Genomic DNA, 9,984 nt, shown 5'->3' on the forward strand with positions numbered 1-9,984 from the left:
GCTGGGGCAGCTCTGATTTCCTTCTCGGTTTATTCTGTACCCAACAAAGAATGAAATGATTCCCATAAATAAGGAGCATGAGCCCTTCCTCATGACCATGGTCTGGGATAGGGGCAGGGCACAGGGGCCCGGGTGGGAGTCTTTTCGAGGGGACCAGGCAGGGGACTTGGACCAGCAAGCACCAGAGCAGGAGGCAGGCGGGAGGTGGGGTGGACGCCGCCCTGCCGCGCAGGCTGGTGGCCTGTGACGATGCGGGGTCAGGATGCGGTCAGGAGCTGCCTCGGATCCTCTCCATGTAGTTACGCAGCTCCTCTGGGTCCTTCAACCCCATGTCCTCACACACCCAGCGGATGTCCTCCTCGCCCGCCACCAGAATGGACTGCACAGCGGGGGCCCCTGCAGGCTCCTCAGGTGGCTGGGTGGGGGGCGCTGGTGCAAACGTCACAAACTCCACGCGCTTCCGCCGCCCCCCAGCTTCCTTGCGGGTCAGGGTACTGGAGGAGCTGGTGGTGGTTCCCGCAGTGGGGCCGGGTGCCAGGGCTGAGGTCTCCCCTCCTCCTCCACTCTCACAGGGGCAGCCCCCCTCCCCCTTGGGTGGGCCAGGGGACCGCCGGTCCAGCTGGCGACTCAGCTCCTCCTGGTCAGTGCCCAGCCAGACCCAGTTGTGAGGCTGGGGGGACGCAGGGTTGGTGGCACTGTCGGGGGGCTCCTTGCGCTGGTAACGTAGCACGAAGACCACGCCGTTGACCAGGAAGATAAGGATGGCCAGACAGAAGATGCCCAGCAAGGCATACATGCCCAGCTCTAGATCAGTGACCCGCTGCGGGGCAGGCACCATCTCCTCTTCTTCATCCCCATCCTCCTCCTCCTCCGTGGCCTCAGCCTCTTCCTCTACCCGTTCAAACTTGCCCCTCACACCCCCACTGCCCCCTCCACTGCCCACTGCCCGATGTTCAGCACCCACGCTGGCCTCCGTGGCCAGTGGGCTCCGGGCAGGGCTGGATGGGAGGGCAGGGACTGGGGTAGGGGCAGGGGGCAGCCCCAGCCAGGCAGTGCCAGAGGCCAGGGGCACTCGGTGGCGGCCCCGGCGGCAGGGCTCGGCTGGGTGCAGAGCCACATGCAGGGGCAGCCCCTCAGTGCCCACCCCACTCACCACCACCCCGAGCTGGGCACCCCGCTCCTCTGCTGGCAGGATGGCACCAGGCTCCTCAGTGGAGACAGTCAGTCCCAGGTCACGGCGGTCGTAGAGCTCAGCTGGGGCCAGCGTGTGGTCGGAGAAGGACAACCAAAGGGAGAGGGCCACCTCCTGTGGGGCATACGGACGCAGGCAGACACACGCAAGGGCACGCACACATGCACACAGAGACCACTCCCACAGAGACAGGCAACATGGAGGAGAGAGCAGAGAGAAGACAAAAGACACAGGCAGATGGACACAACACGGGGAGAGAGGGGACCAGTGTCAATCTGCTGCCACTCAGCCCCGGGGTCATCAGGAGGGTCCTCGGTGAGAGCCACCTAGTCAACCTCCCGCTGCCACACTCCAGCCAGCCACTGCTTGGTCACCTCCAGCCATGAGACGCTCCCTACCTCACAGTGAGGAAGTACGTCCTCATTCTGAAAACCCTGGGTTGAGGGGCTGGAACACTGGGCCTCCCTTCCTCCCATCCCCTTCTGCCATCAGCCTCCATCTGGAGATATCAACTTCACCCTTTTGACCCCCAACTGTCACCTGCTTTGGGGCAGGGAGGACGGACTGTGCCCAGCAGGTAGCTGTGACCTCCCCGGGGTGGGCAGCGCCCCGGCTCAGGGACAGCGATATGCCCATCACTGGCTGCACGTGTAATTCCAGGACGGAGACCTTGTCGTCTGTCACTGCCAAGGCCTGCTCCCCAAGGATGGAGTCGGACAGCGGGGACGCCACCTGAGGGTGGAAGGGGGTGATGGCCTTGCACACAGCCTCTCCCCTCTGTGAGACCCCAGCCTCCCACCCCTAAAAAAGGATCCTGTTTCTGCTCCCAGCAGGTGCCCAACCACCTGAGCTAAATATACCAGGGTAACAGGCTCCCACCTGGGGGCCAGGCCCTTTCTTTCTCAAGGCTCAACCGCACGTGCTCCCTCCCATAGAGTCCTCCACCCTTGGGGACATGATCCATCACATGGGCCTCCTCATTCACCCAACCTCATCCACGAGAGTACACCCTCCCCAAGCACTCTATTGACCCCTCCTACACACCTCACACCTGCCTATGTCATGTGTTCTGGAGGATCACCTACATCCCTCCCAGAGACGCCTGCTTCCAGCGCCCCTCATTCGCTCACCTCAATGGAGGTGACCCCGGGCTCCCGGCCCACCACGATGCGGCCACCCTCCAGAGAGGCTATGCGCGGGTCCTGCACGCGGGCGTGCGGTGCCACGAGGTGAGACACGTCCAGCAGCCAGTCCGGGCCCAGCAGGTGGGTGAGGCGGCGGCCGCCGTCCTGCGGGTGGGCCGCGAAGGGGGCGAGGAAACGCACGCCCGCGCGCTGGTACTGCAGCCGGCAGCCCCGGGCGCGCCGCTCAGCGTCCTCCAGGCCAGCGGCAGCCTCGGGCTCGGCGGCCCTGTGGGCGGGGCAGAGTCAAGGCGAGCCACGCCTCCTCCCCACCAGCCTAGGATTCAGGGCCCCGTGGGCGGGGCAGCCAAGGCGAGCCACGCCTCCTCCCCACCAGCCTAGGATTCAGGGCCCCGTGGGCGGGGCAGCCAAGGCGAGTCACGCCCCCTCCCCGCCAGCCTAGGATTCAGGGCCCCGTGGGCGGGGCATGGAAGGACAGACTCAACAACAGCCACGCCCCCACCAGCTATGGCCGTGTGGGCGGGGTCAATTCAAATCACGCCCTTCCCCATGAGCCTCTGCCCTGAGGGCGGGGCACAAGCAATGCGAGCCACGCCTCTTCCCAAGCCGGTCTGGTGCTCTGCGTCTCTAGGGCGCGGGATCAAAGCAGGTCACACCCCCTTCCCAACAGCCTTGGGCTCAGTGGCCCACACGCCCCCTCACCCTAGCCAAAGGCTATGCCCTCCTAATGGCCAAGTCCTTCTTTGCCCATCAAGAGGTTCTGAAGTCCTGCTCATCAAAATGCACCTACACCAACACCTGTTGGGGTTAAGACACCTGGAGGTGCTGACTCCTCAAGCCCTCGTTCCTAATTGTATCAACTTGCTCTCACCCTCACCTAATTCCTAACTGGACCACCATCATTCAGAGGTCAAGGGGCCTCATTCCCAGAGGCCAGGGGTTGCCTGATCCTCTGGTTCTAGTGGGGAAGCCCTTAGGACTTACTCAACATTTATTGACTTCAGTACTATCTCTGACTTTTGAGGACACAGCAGTGAATAGAAGACCAAAACAAACCTATGCCATCCAATTAATCAACAACCTCATGTATTACAGGACAGAACTGCTCAGAGGGTTTTCTGGGCTGTAAGCCCTGGGAAAGCAGGTGGCCAGACCTTTCTTCTTCTGTACTATGGAATGAGTTGGAAACCACCAACTGGCAGCTTTAGACCCATTGTTGAGCAGTTTGTGCCATCCAAGGACCAGTGAAAGAACAGGAAATGAAAAGCTCCCCCAAGTCCTGTCTTCATGAAGTTTACATTCTCAGAGCAAAGGGAAGAGTACACAGACATGATCAGAATTGCTACTGACAGATATAGGGCAGAGAAAGAAAGGGACCAGAGAATGGTCAGAGGTTGATGGCAAGGGCCAGGGGTGAGTAGGAAGGTGTTGTGAACAACAGGACAATGTCTCAGACTCCAACTGGGGTTCATGGTTGAATGAATGCTCAAGGCCTCCCAGGGTTCCCAGGTGTCCACTCACCCGTCAGCTATGCCAGGGACCCTCCAGCCTCGGACCTGCTCTAGGGTGGTGTCGGTCAGCTCGATGCGCAGGGGCAGCAGCGGGGCCCATACCGTCAGACGCAGGGAGGCCCGTAGCCGACGCCACCAGAAGTCCACCCGAACGCCCCGAGCGCCCCGGCTCTCCTTGCCGGCCACAAACACAGAGTCACAGTTCTCAGACACCTGGAGGAAAGCAGGGGAAGGGAGGGTAGGCTGCACCATGGACAAGGCTATGGGCTGGACAGGGAAGCTTGGGCAGCGACTCAAGACAGGGGGCAGCCGAAATGCAGCCTGTGTTGTGCTATCAGGTATGTCCTGGAGGGATGGAGTCACCTTATGAGTTCATTGGGGCTCACATGGAAAACCCCGCAATACAGCCTTCCAACCTGCAGAGGAGGGATTTGAACTCACAAATCTAGCTCCTCATTTGTGTCATTGCTGCTGGAGAAAGCAGAGGCTGAGGGGCAAGGCAGAGGGGCCGGCTCTCAGGTGGGAACCAGGTAGAAGCCACACACCTGAGGCCGAAGTGCCACCACAGGGGGAGAAAGACACCTCCTCCAGGCAGGTGGCTGGGATCTGTGTGTGTACAAGCTCCCTGCTTCCCCTTCAGACCGTCAAAACTATTGTACTTTAAAGGTCATTGCAAGGTTCCCATAATAAGAATTTTCTAATTATGATATTAATCAAATGGCAGAAGCTAACACTGTTTCTTTGCCTCACATACTTTGGGCATGTTGCTAGGACAGGCTATTCCTTGGGGAGGGACATCATGCTTGGAAAGGTGGAGGGTCAGAGAAGAGATGGACTGACTGCTGCAATGGGCTCAGGTGTATGAGAGAGGGAGAGGCATGGAACAAGACAGGCTTCAGATCTTCACAGGGTCACTATGAATCATATTTGACAGCACCTAACAACAATCCCTGTTTCTTCGCGATATGATCTGAAGACAAACAAAAGCTCAGTGTTAAGTCACTTCTGACTCAACAGCTCTCTAGGACAGAGTAGAGCTGTCCCCTGGAGTTTCTGAGGCCGTCCATTTTCATGGAAGCAGAGTGACTCATCCTTCTTCCGAGGGGTAGTTGGTGGCCTCCAGCTGCTGACCTGTCGGTTAACAACCAAATGCCCCACGTGCAGTCTGTCACTCCCTCACTCTCCGTCCCATGTAGTCAGAACACAGCTGACTCTCCAGTGGATTTTCAGAGGCTGTAAATCTCCAAAGAGGAGACTGTTCCTCCTTCTCCTGTGGAGCAGCTGGTAGATTTGAACCAGCCACCTTAAGAGTGGACCACCAGAGCTCCATCCACATACTACACTAGGTGCTTTTTAAAATGCGTACAACAGTTTTGAGTGCAGGATAACTAAGACTCAGGTCTGCTCAAGATCACATAGCTAAATAGCCAAGTTGCCTTTCAAAGGGAAACTTTCTGATCCTGAGTCCATGTTACTTATTCCCCTTCAGCAGCAGGTTACTTGCAAATGCAATTTAAGTGCTGTCAGATCGACTGTGATGTGTGTGCAAAGCAGGACCCTTCCATCGGGTTTTATGGCTTTGACCTTCTGAAAGCAGATCACCAGGGCTGTCTTTCGACGCACTTTGAAGTGAGCTTGAACTGCCAACCTTTCTGCTCAAAGTAAATGCTTCACCTTTTGTGCCACCCAGGGACACCCCCAATGCAACAATGAACCTGAGCTGGGGGCCCTTGAGGTTACCCGGCTGCCACCTGCCTCAGGTGGGAACAAAAGGCGATGAACCAGGGTTCCCCTGGAATAAGGTTTCTGTTGTCTGGCGGAAGCGTCCTCACGGGGACCGAGTGGGGAAGGAGATGGACAGGGGCACACCCGTACGCGTGCAGACATGCATTCTCACGTGGGGCTGCCACAAGCCGCTCACCTGCAGGACCTGTGTGTTGGACGACTCACAGCCGATGTGCTCTGTCACCTCCACCAGGGCCCCGCCACTGTCCACGGTGACGAGGCGCACAGGGACGTGCCGGGGCACTCCAGTCAGGGGTGCCGTATTCACCAGCTCTTCTGCCTGGGGGCACAGAAGAAGCTCAGTCTGGAGCCCCTCAGCTCGTGGAACCCCTGGGAATTGACCCTCCTGCCCAGACAGTCAGAGGTGGGGGGGCTCCTTGCCTTGGCCAGTGGGACGAGGGCTCTTATGTCTCGCTCTGACACCAGAATCTCCCACACCATTTTGTCCTTCTCTGCCTCGGGGGCCTGGCCAGGGTACTCCAGCTGCCAGGTGACAGGACGAGTGACCGCCACACCCCCACCAGTGCCATTCTCCACCGCAAAGTCCACCCACAGGAACTCGGCCAGTTCAAGGGGGCTGCAGGCAGAAGAGAGAGGGGCTGAGTGTTTGTGAGCTGCAGACACTATCCCAAGTCTTCACGTATTCATGAATGAGGCACGACAGTCATCCCCGTTTTACAGATGAGAAGACTGAGGGACTGGGGTTGCATCCATTGCTCATTCAAGGTCCCAAAGCTCGTAAGTGACAGGGCTGGGATCTAAACGCAAGCATTCCAGTTCCAGAGCCCAGGCTCCTATCCACTCTTGAGTTCTACAGGATACATACAGCCCTTCACTTTGCTCATCAGCTTCACTTGCTGTCTTTGGACCACTCTACTCACACAGCCACTTTCCAGAGCCTTTGGGATGGCAGGAAGCACCTAACACCAACTTCCATCATGAAGAGGGGTTATTCCACCTGCAGCCCCAGGACTGGACTCACCACCTTCAGACAGAACCTTCACAGCTTCCTCTGATCAAACGTCACTAGGTGCCAGAAACCCCCAGTGCTAGAGACACTGAATCTCTACAAACCCTGCACGATGTCTTACATCCCCGTTGTGCAGTAAAGGAAACTGAGGCTTAGTAGGAAGACATGGAGCAGGAGGTTTACTGTTATTCATCCCCAAACAACCAGAACCAAGACTCGGGGGGCAGCCACAAAGCCCATGGCCTTGACCCAGGCTCAGGGCAGAAATAAAAAGAGTTCGTGGATATGAACAACTGCAGGGAATGCTGGGCTTTTTGGGAATTCTGAAATCCCAGGAAGAGTCTGTGTGGGCCGGGACAGGATAGTGGCTGTGAGGGCTCTACCTGGGTGGCAGGTCGGGATGGCCCCACCTGGAATAAGGTGACTTAGTGCCCAGCATGTGGCTGAGGGTGGAAAAACAGTAGCTGAATGAATGAGTCAGTGATGCACACGCTGCGTGCAGCTCCTTGGAAGTCTGCTCTCACGCCTGCTTCCCTTGGGGAAATGGGCCTCCTGGCTGTCCCCTCCTCCTAAGCCCCACAGATCTGCCCACCAAAACGGGGCTCCTCCTCCGCCCCTCAGGAAGAAGGGAGCTGGCTCACCTTGAGTCTGGGCCTGAGGATGCAGTGCGGTGACAGGTGATGAGGGTGGTGTGATGCTTAGAACTCTTGAAGCGGTCCAGCTTGGCCGTCCAGAGGGTGGGCTGGGCTGGTCGGGCAGCCGTCACATGCAGCCCCTTCTTCACCTTGATCCTGGAGGACAGGACACAAATCCAGTGCATCAAGATGGACACTAAGCCAGGGACTAGGTCTGAAGGGGGAGGAGACAAGGGACAGGGGACCACAGACTCGAGGGCTCCTGTGCTCTGGTGTCAAGAATGCAACCAGAGTTTACTACTGGAGCATGCAGAAATTGATGCATGGGTCTATGTTCTGCTATACATATATATTATTTTTTATTGATATTTATTTATGTTCTCCTCTATTCTTTTTAAAAAAAAATTATACTGGTTTGTTTACAATATGTATCTTTTTTTTAACCCCCAAAAAAGGGATGTCTCAGAGAGGTGCTAGGGAGGGGAGGGCCTCCCTACTTCTAACACCAAGTTCAAGGTCATGCCTGCTGCGAAGGGCAGGTTTAGTGGCCAGGTGTTTTGCAAAAGTTTAGTGTTCCATCAAAGAGAAGCATGGACCAGCCAGGTCTTTCTGTGGACACTTAGCCCCCATTCCCCATCCCAGAGGCCTGGAGCTCACCGCAGGGTCAGGAGGCTGGCCGTGAAGTTGTGCCGCAAGAGGAGGGCGGCGCTGAAAGTCTGGCCGGGCCGCACGGGCACGTCAGGCACCCTCAGTGTCACGGCTTCGTCCAGGGGCACCTCTTGGAACTGTGGGGGGTCCGCCGACCGCAGCTCCACACTGCCCACTGGGAGGGCCTGCTTTCCGGGGTCCTCCTCCACACCAGGGCCACAGCCATCAGGGCCCTCGGCTGCAGGCTCCAGCGTGTACGACAGCTCAGCCCGCGTGGTGGAGGCCTGGGCGAACCAGTGCGAGGGGAACTCCAGCTCCACCACGCAGGCGCCCAGGGACAGCTGTGGAGACATGACAGCCCTGGTTGACGGGGGCAAGGGGGCTGGAGGCAGGTGCGCAAGTACGACCAGCGTGTATGGCAGAGAACCGGACTTGGAGGGACCCGTCCATGAAAGACACGGCCAGTGTGGGCCAGCTATGTGTCCCAGGTGATAGTGCATGGCTCTCATGGGACCACAATGACAGAGTCTTCCGCAGGCTTAGGTAATCTCGGTGCCCCAGCTGCACTGCGCCCCACGGCTGTCCTGACAATAACTCAAGCTGCTTCTTCATGCCGGAAACCCACTGTTATCGAGTCTATTCCTACCCACAGCGTCCACGAGAGTGAAGAGTGGAACTGTTCCACAGGGTTCTCAAGCCTGTGGCCTTTCAGAAGCAGTTGCCAGGCCTTTCTTCTGCATCATTGCTGGGTGGGTTTCAATGGCCAGACTTTTGATTAGTTGCCCAGCGCTTAAATATCTATGCCATTCCAGGTCTCTCTCAGAATCTCAGAGGCCCCCAAATCCCACTGTCCAGTGGATTCTTGTGCTTGGCCCCAATAATGGAGACAGGGGCCATGAATGTAATAATAACAATAATACACACATTTGCTGAGTGATTACTCTGTGCCAGGCACTGTGCGGAGTTATTCTCGTAGCGTCACACGTATTTCTTACTCCAAGTCCACAGGACATGCTGTTGTTAGGAACTGGCTCTTAGCTAACCCTCAGAGGCAGCCAATCCCATGGGAAGAGACTGCCCACCTTTCTCCCACAGAGCAGCTGGTGGGTTAAAACCACATGCCTTTGGGTTTGCATTGTGACTGCTTATCACTAAGCCATAGGAATTGTTATTATTCCATTTTACAGACAAGGAAACTGAGGCTCAGGGATTTTAAGTCATTTGCCCAAAGTTAAACACAGGGACTGAATCCCTTCAAATCAAACCCCGACACAATGCTATCAGGTCAATTCTGATTCAATAACCCAGCAGGACAGAAAAGAACAGTCTCACAGGGGGCCAGGGCTGTAGATGTTTATGGAGGGACGCTGACTCATCTTTGTCCTGGGGCTCAAGGGGTGAGTTCGAACCACTGACGTTTTAGTTAGGAGCCTAGCACGTAGCCCTAAGTGGCCCGGCCGTGGGCCCCCAGGGAAGCTCCATGCCACGACCTTCACTGGCCATGGGCCTGCCCACTCACCTGGAAACGGCATGCTCGGTGAGCCATGCCCGCAGGGTGTGTGGCATGGAGCCGGGCACAGGGCAGGCTGCCAGGCCCCGGTGGCCAATCCTGCCCTTTGAGATGGAAGAGGACGCGGGCATGGGGCTCTGCGGGAGTCACTGCGGCTTCCACTGACACGGCCCGCACGTCCCAGGGGACCGGCCGCTGGTGGGGGTCCGTGACCCGGGGAGGCACGACCTGGAAGGAGGATGGGAAACAGGATCTGGGAAGACGGGCTGCCAGGCTTCCAATCTGCAGAGTGAGCCTGCGTGGGCCTCAGTATGCCGTCTGGAAACCCCTGCGCCGCACACAGCAGACCCCAGGCTCCCAACCCCTGGCCCCCTTCCTACCTGCTGAGTGGCGAAGGGCGGGTAGGAGGCGCGGAGGAGAGGCTGGGCCCTGGGCCAAGGCTGCAGGAGCAGGAAGGTCTCGGAGCGGGAGCCCAAGGAGGAGTTGGCCGGTGGGTAGTGGCCCACCTGCTGCACCCGGAAGTGCTCAGGAGCATCCAGGAGCTCCAGGGCTGCTGGCAGGTAGATGGGGTCCCGGGGGTCCTGCTCACAG

At 57.9% G+C, this 9,984-nt stretch overlaps 1 protein-coding gene across 1 annotated transcript; it reads right to left on the reverse strand.

Annotated features, from left to right (window-relative positions):
• Positions 1 to 11: 11 nt before the first annotated feature.
• TMEM132A (transmembrane protein 132A) lies at positions 12 to 9,984 on the reverse strand. The gene is made up of 10 exons (XM_006899844.1): positions 9,774 to 9,984; positions 9,403 to 9,621; positions 7,893 to 8,224; positions 7,242 to 7,391; positions 6,012 to 6,207; positions 5,767 to 5,910; positions 3,856 to 4,058; positions 2,323 to 2,602; positions 1,733 to 1,924; positions 12 to 1,306 (listed from the first exon to the last, which is right to left on the reverse strand). The coding sequence occupies exons 2-10, from the start codon at positions 9,427 to 9,429 to the stop codon at positions 269 to 271; spliced, it is 2,562 nt and encodes an 853-aa protein (XP_006899906.1). The 5' UTR covers positions 9,430 to 9,621; positions 9,774 to 9,984; the 3' UTR covers positions 12 to 268.

The sequence above is a fragment of the Elephantulus edwardii genome, unplaced genomic scaffold (assembly GCF_000299155.1).
Source record: "Elephantulus edwardii isolate Elephantulus edwardi_28Jun2011 unplaced genomic scaffold, EleEdw1.0 scaffold00268, whole genome shotgun sequence".
Taxonomy (NCBI): domain Eukaryota; kingdom Metazoa; phylum Chordata; class Mammalia; order Macroscelidea; family Macroscelididae; genus Elephantulus; species Elephantulus edwardii.

Bases quoted from the DNA above. Each gene is read 5' to 3' on its own strand.
- TMEM132A (XM_006899844.1), bottom strand. From the start codon at position 9,429: ATGGCTCACCGAGCATGCCGTTTCCAG. The intron at 8,225-9,402 runs GTGAGTGGGCAG...ATGTCTCCACAG, and splicing joins ACCGAGCATGCCGTTTCCAG to CTGTCCCTGGGCGCCTGCGT. The intron at 6,208-7,241 runs GTGAGCCAGCTC...TTCTGCCTGCAG, and splicing joins TCCTCAGGCCCAGACTCAAG to CCCCCTTGAACTGGCCGAGT.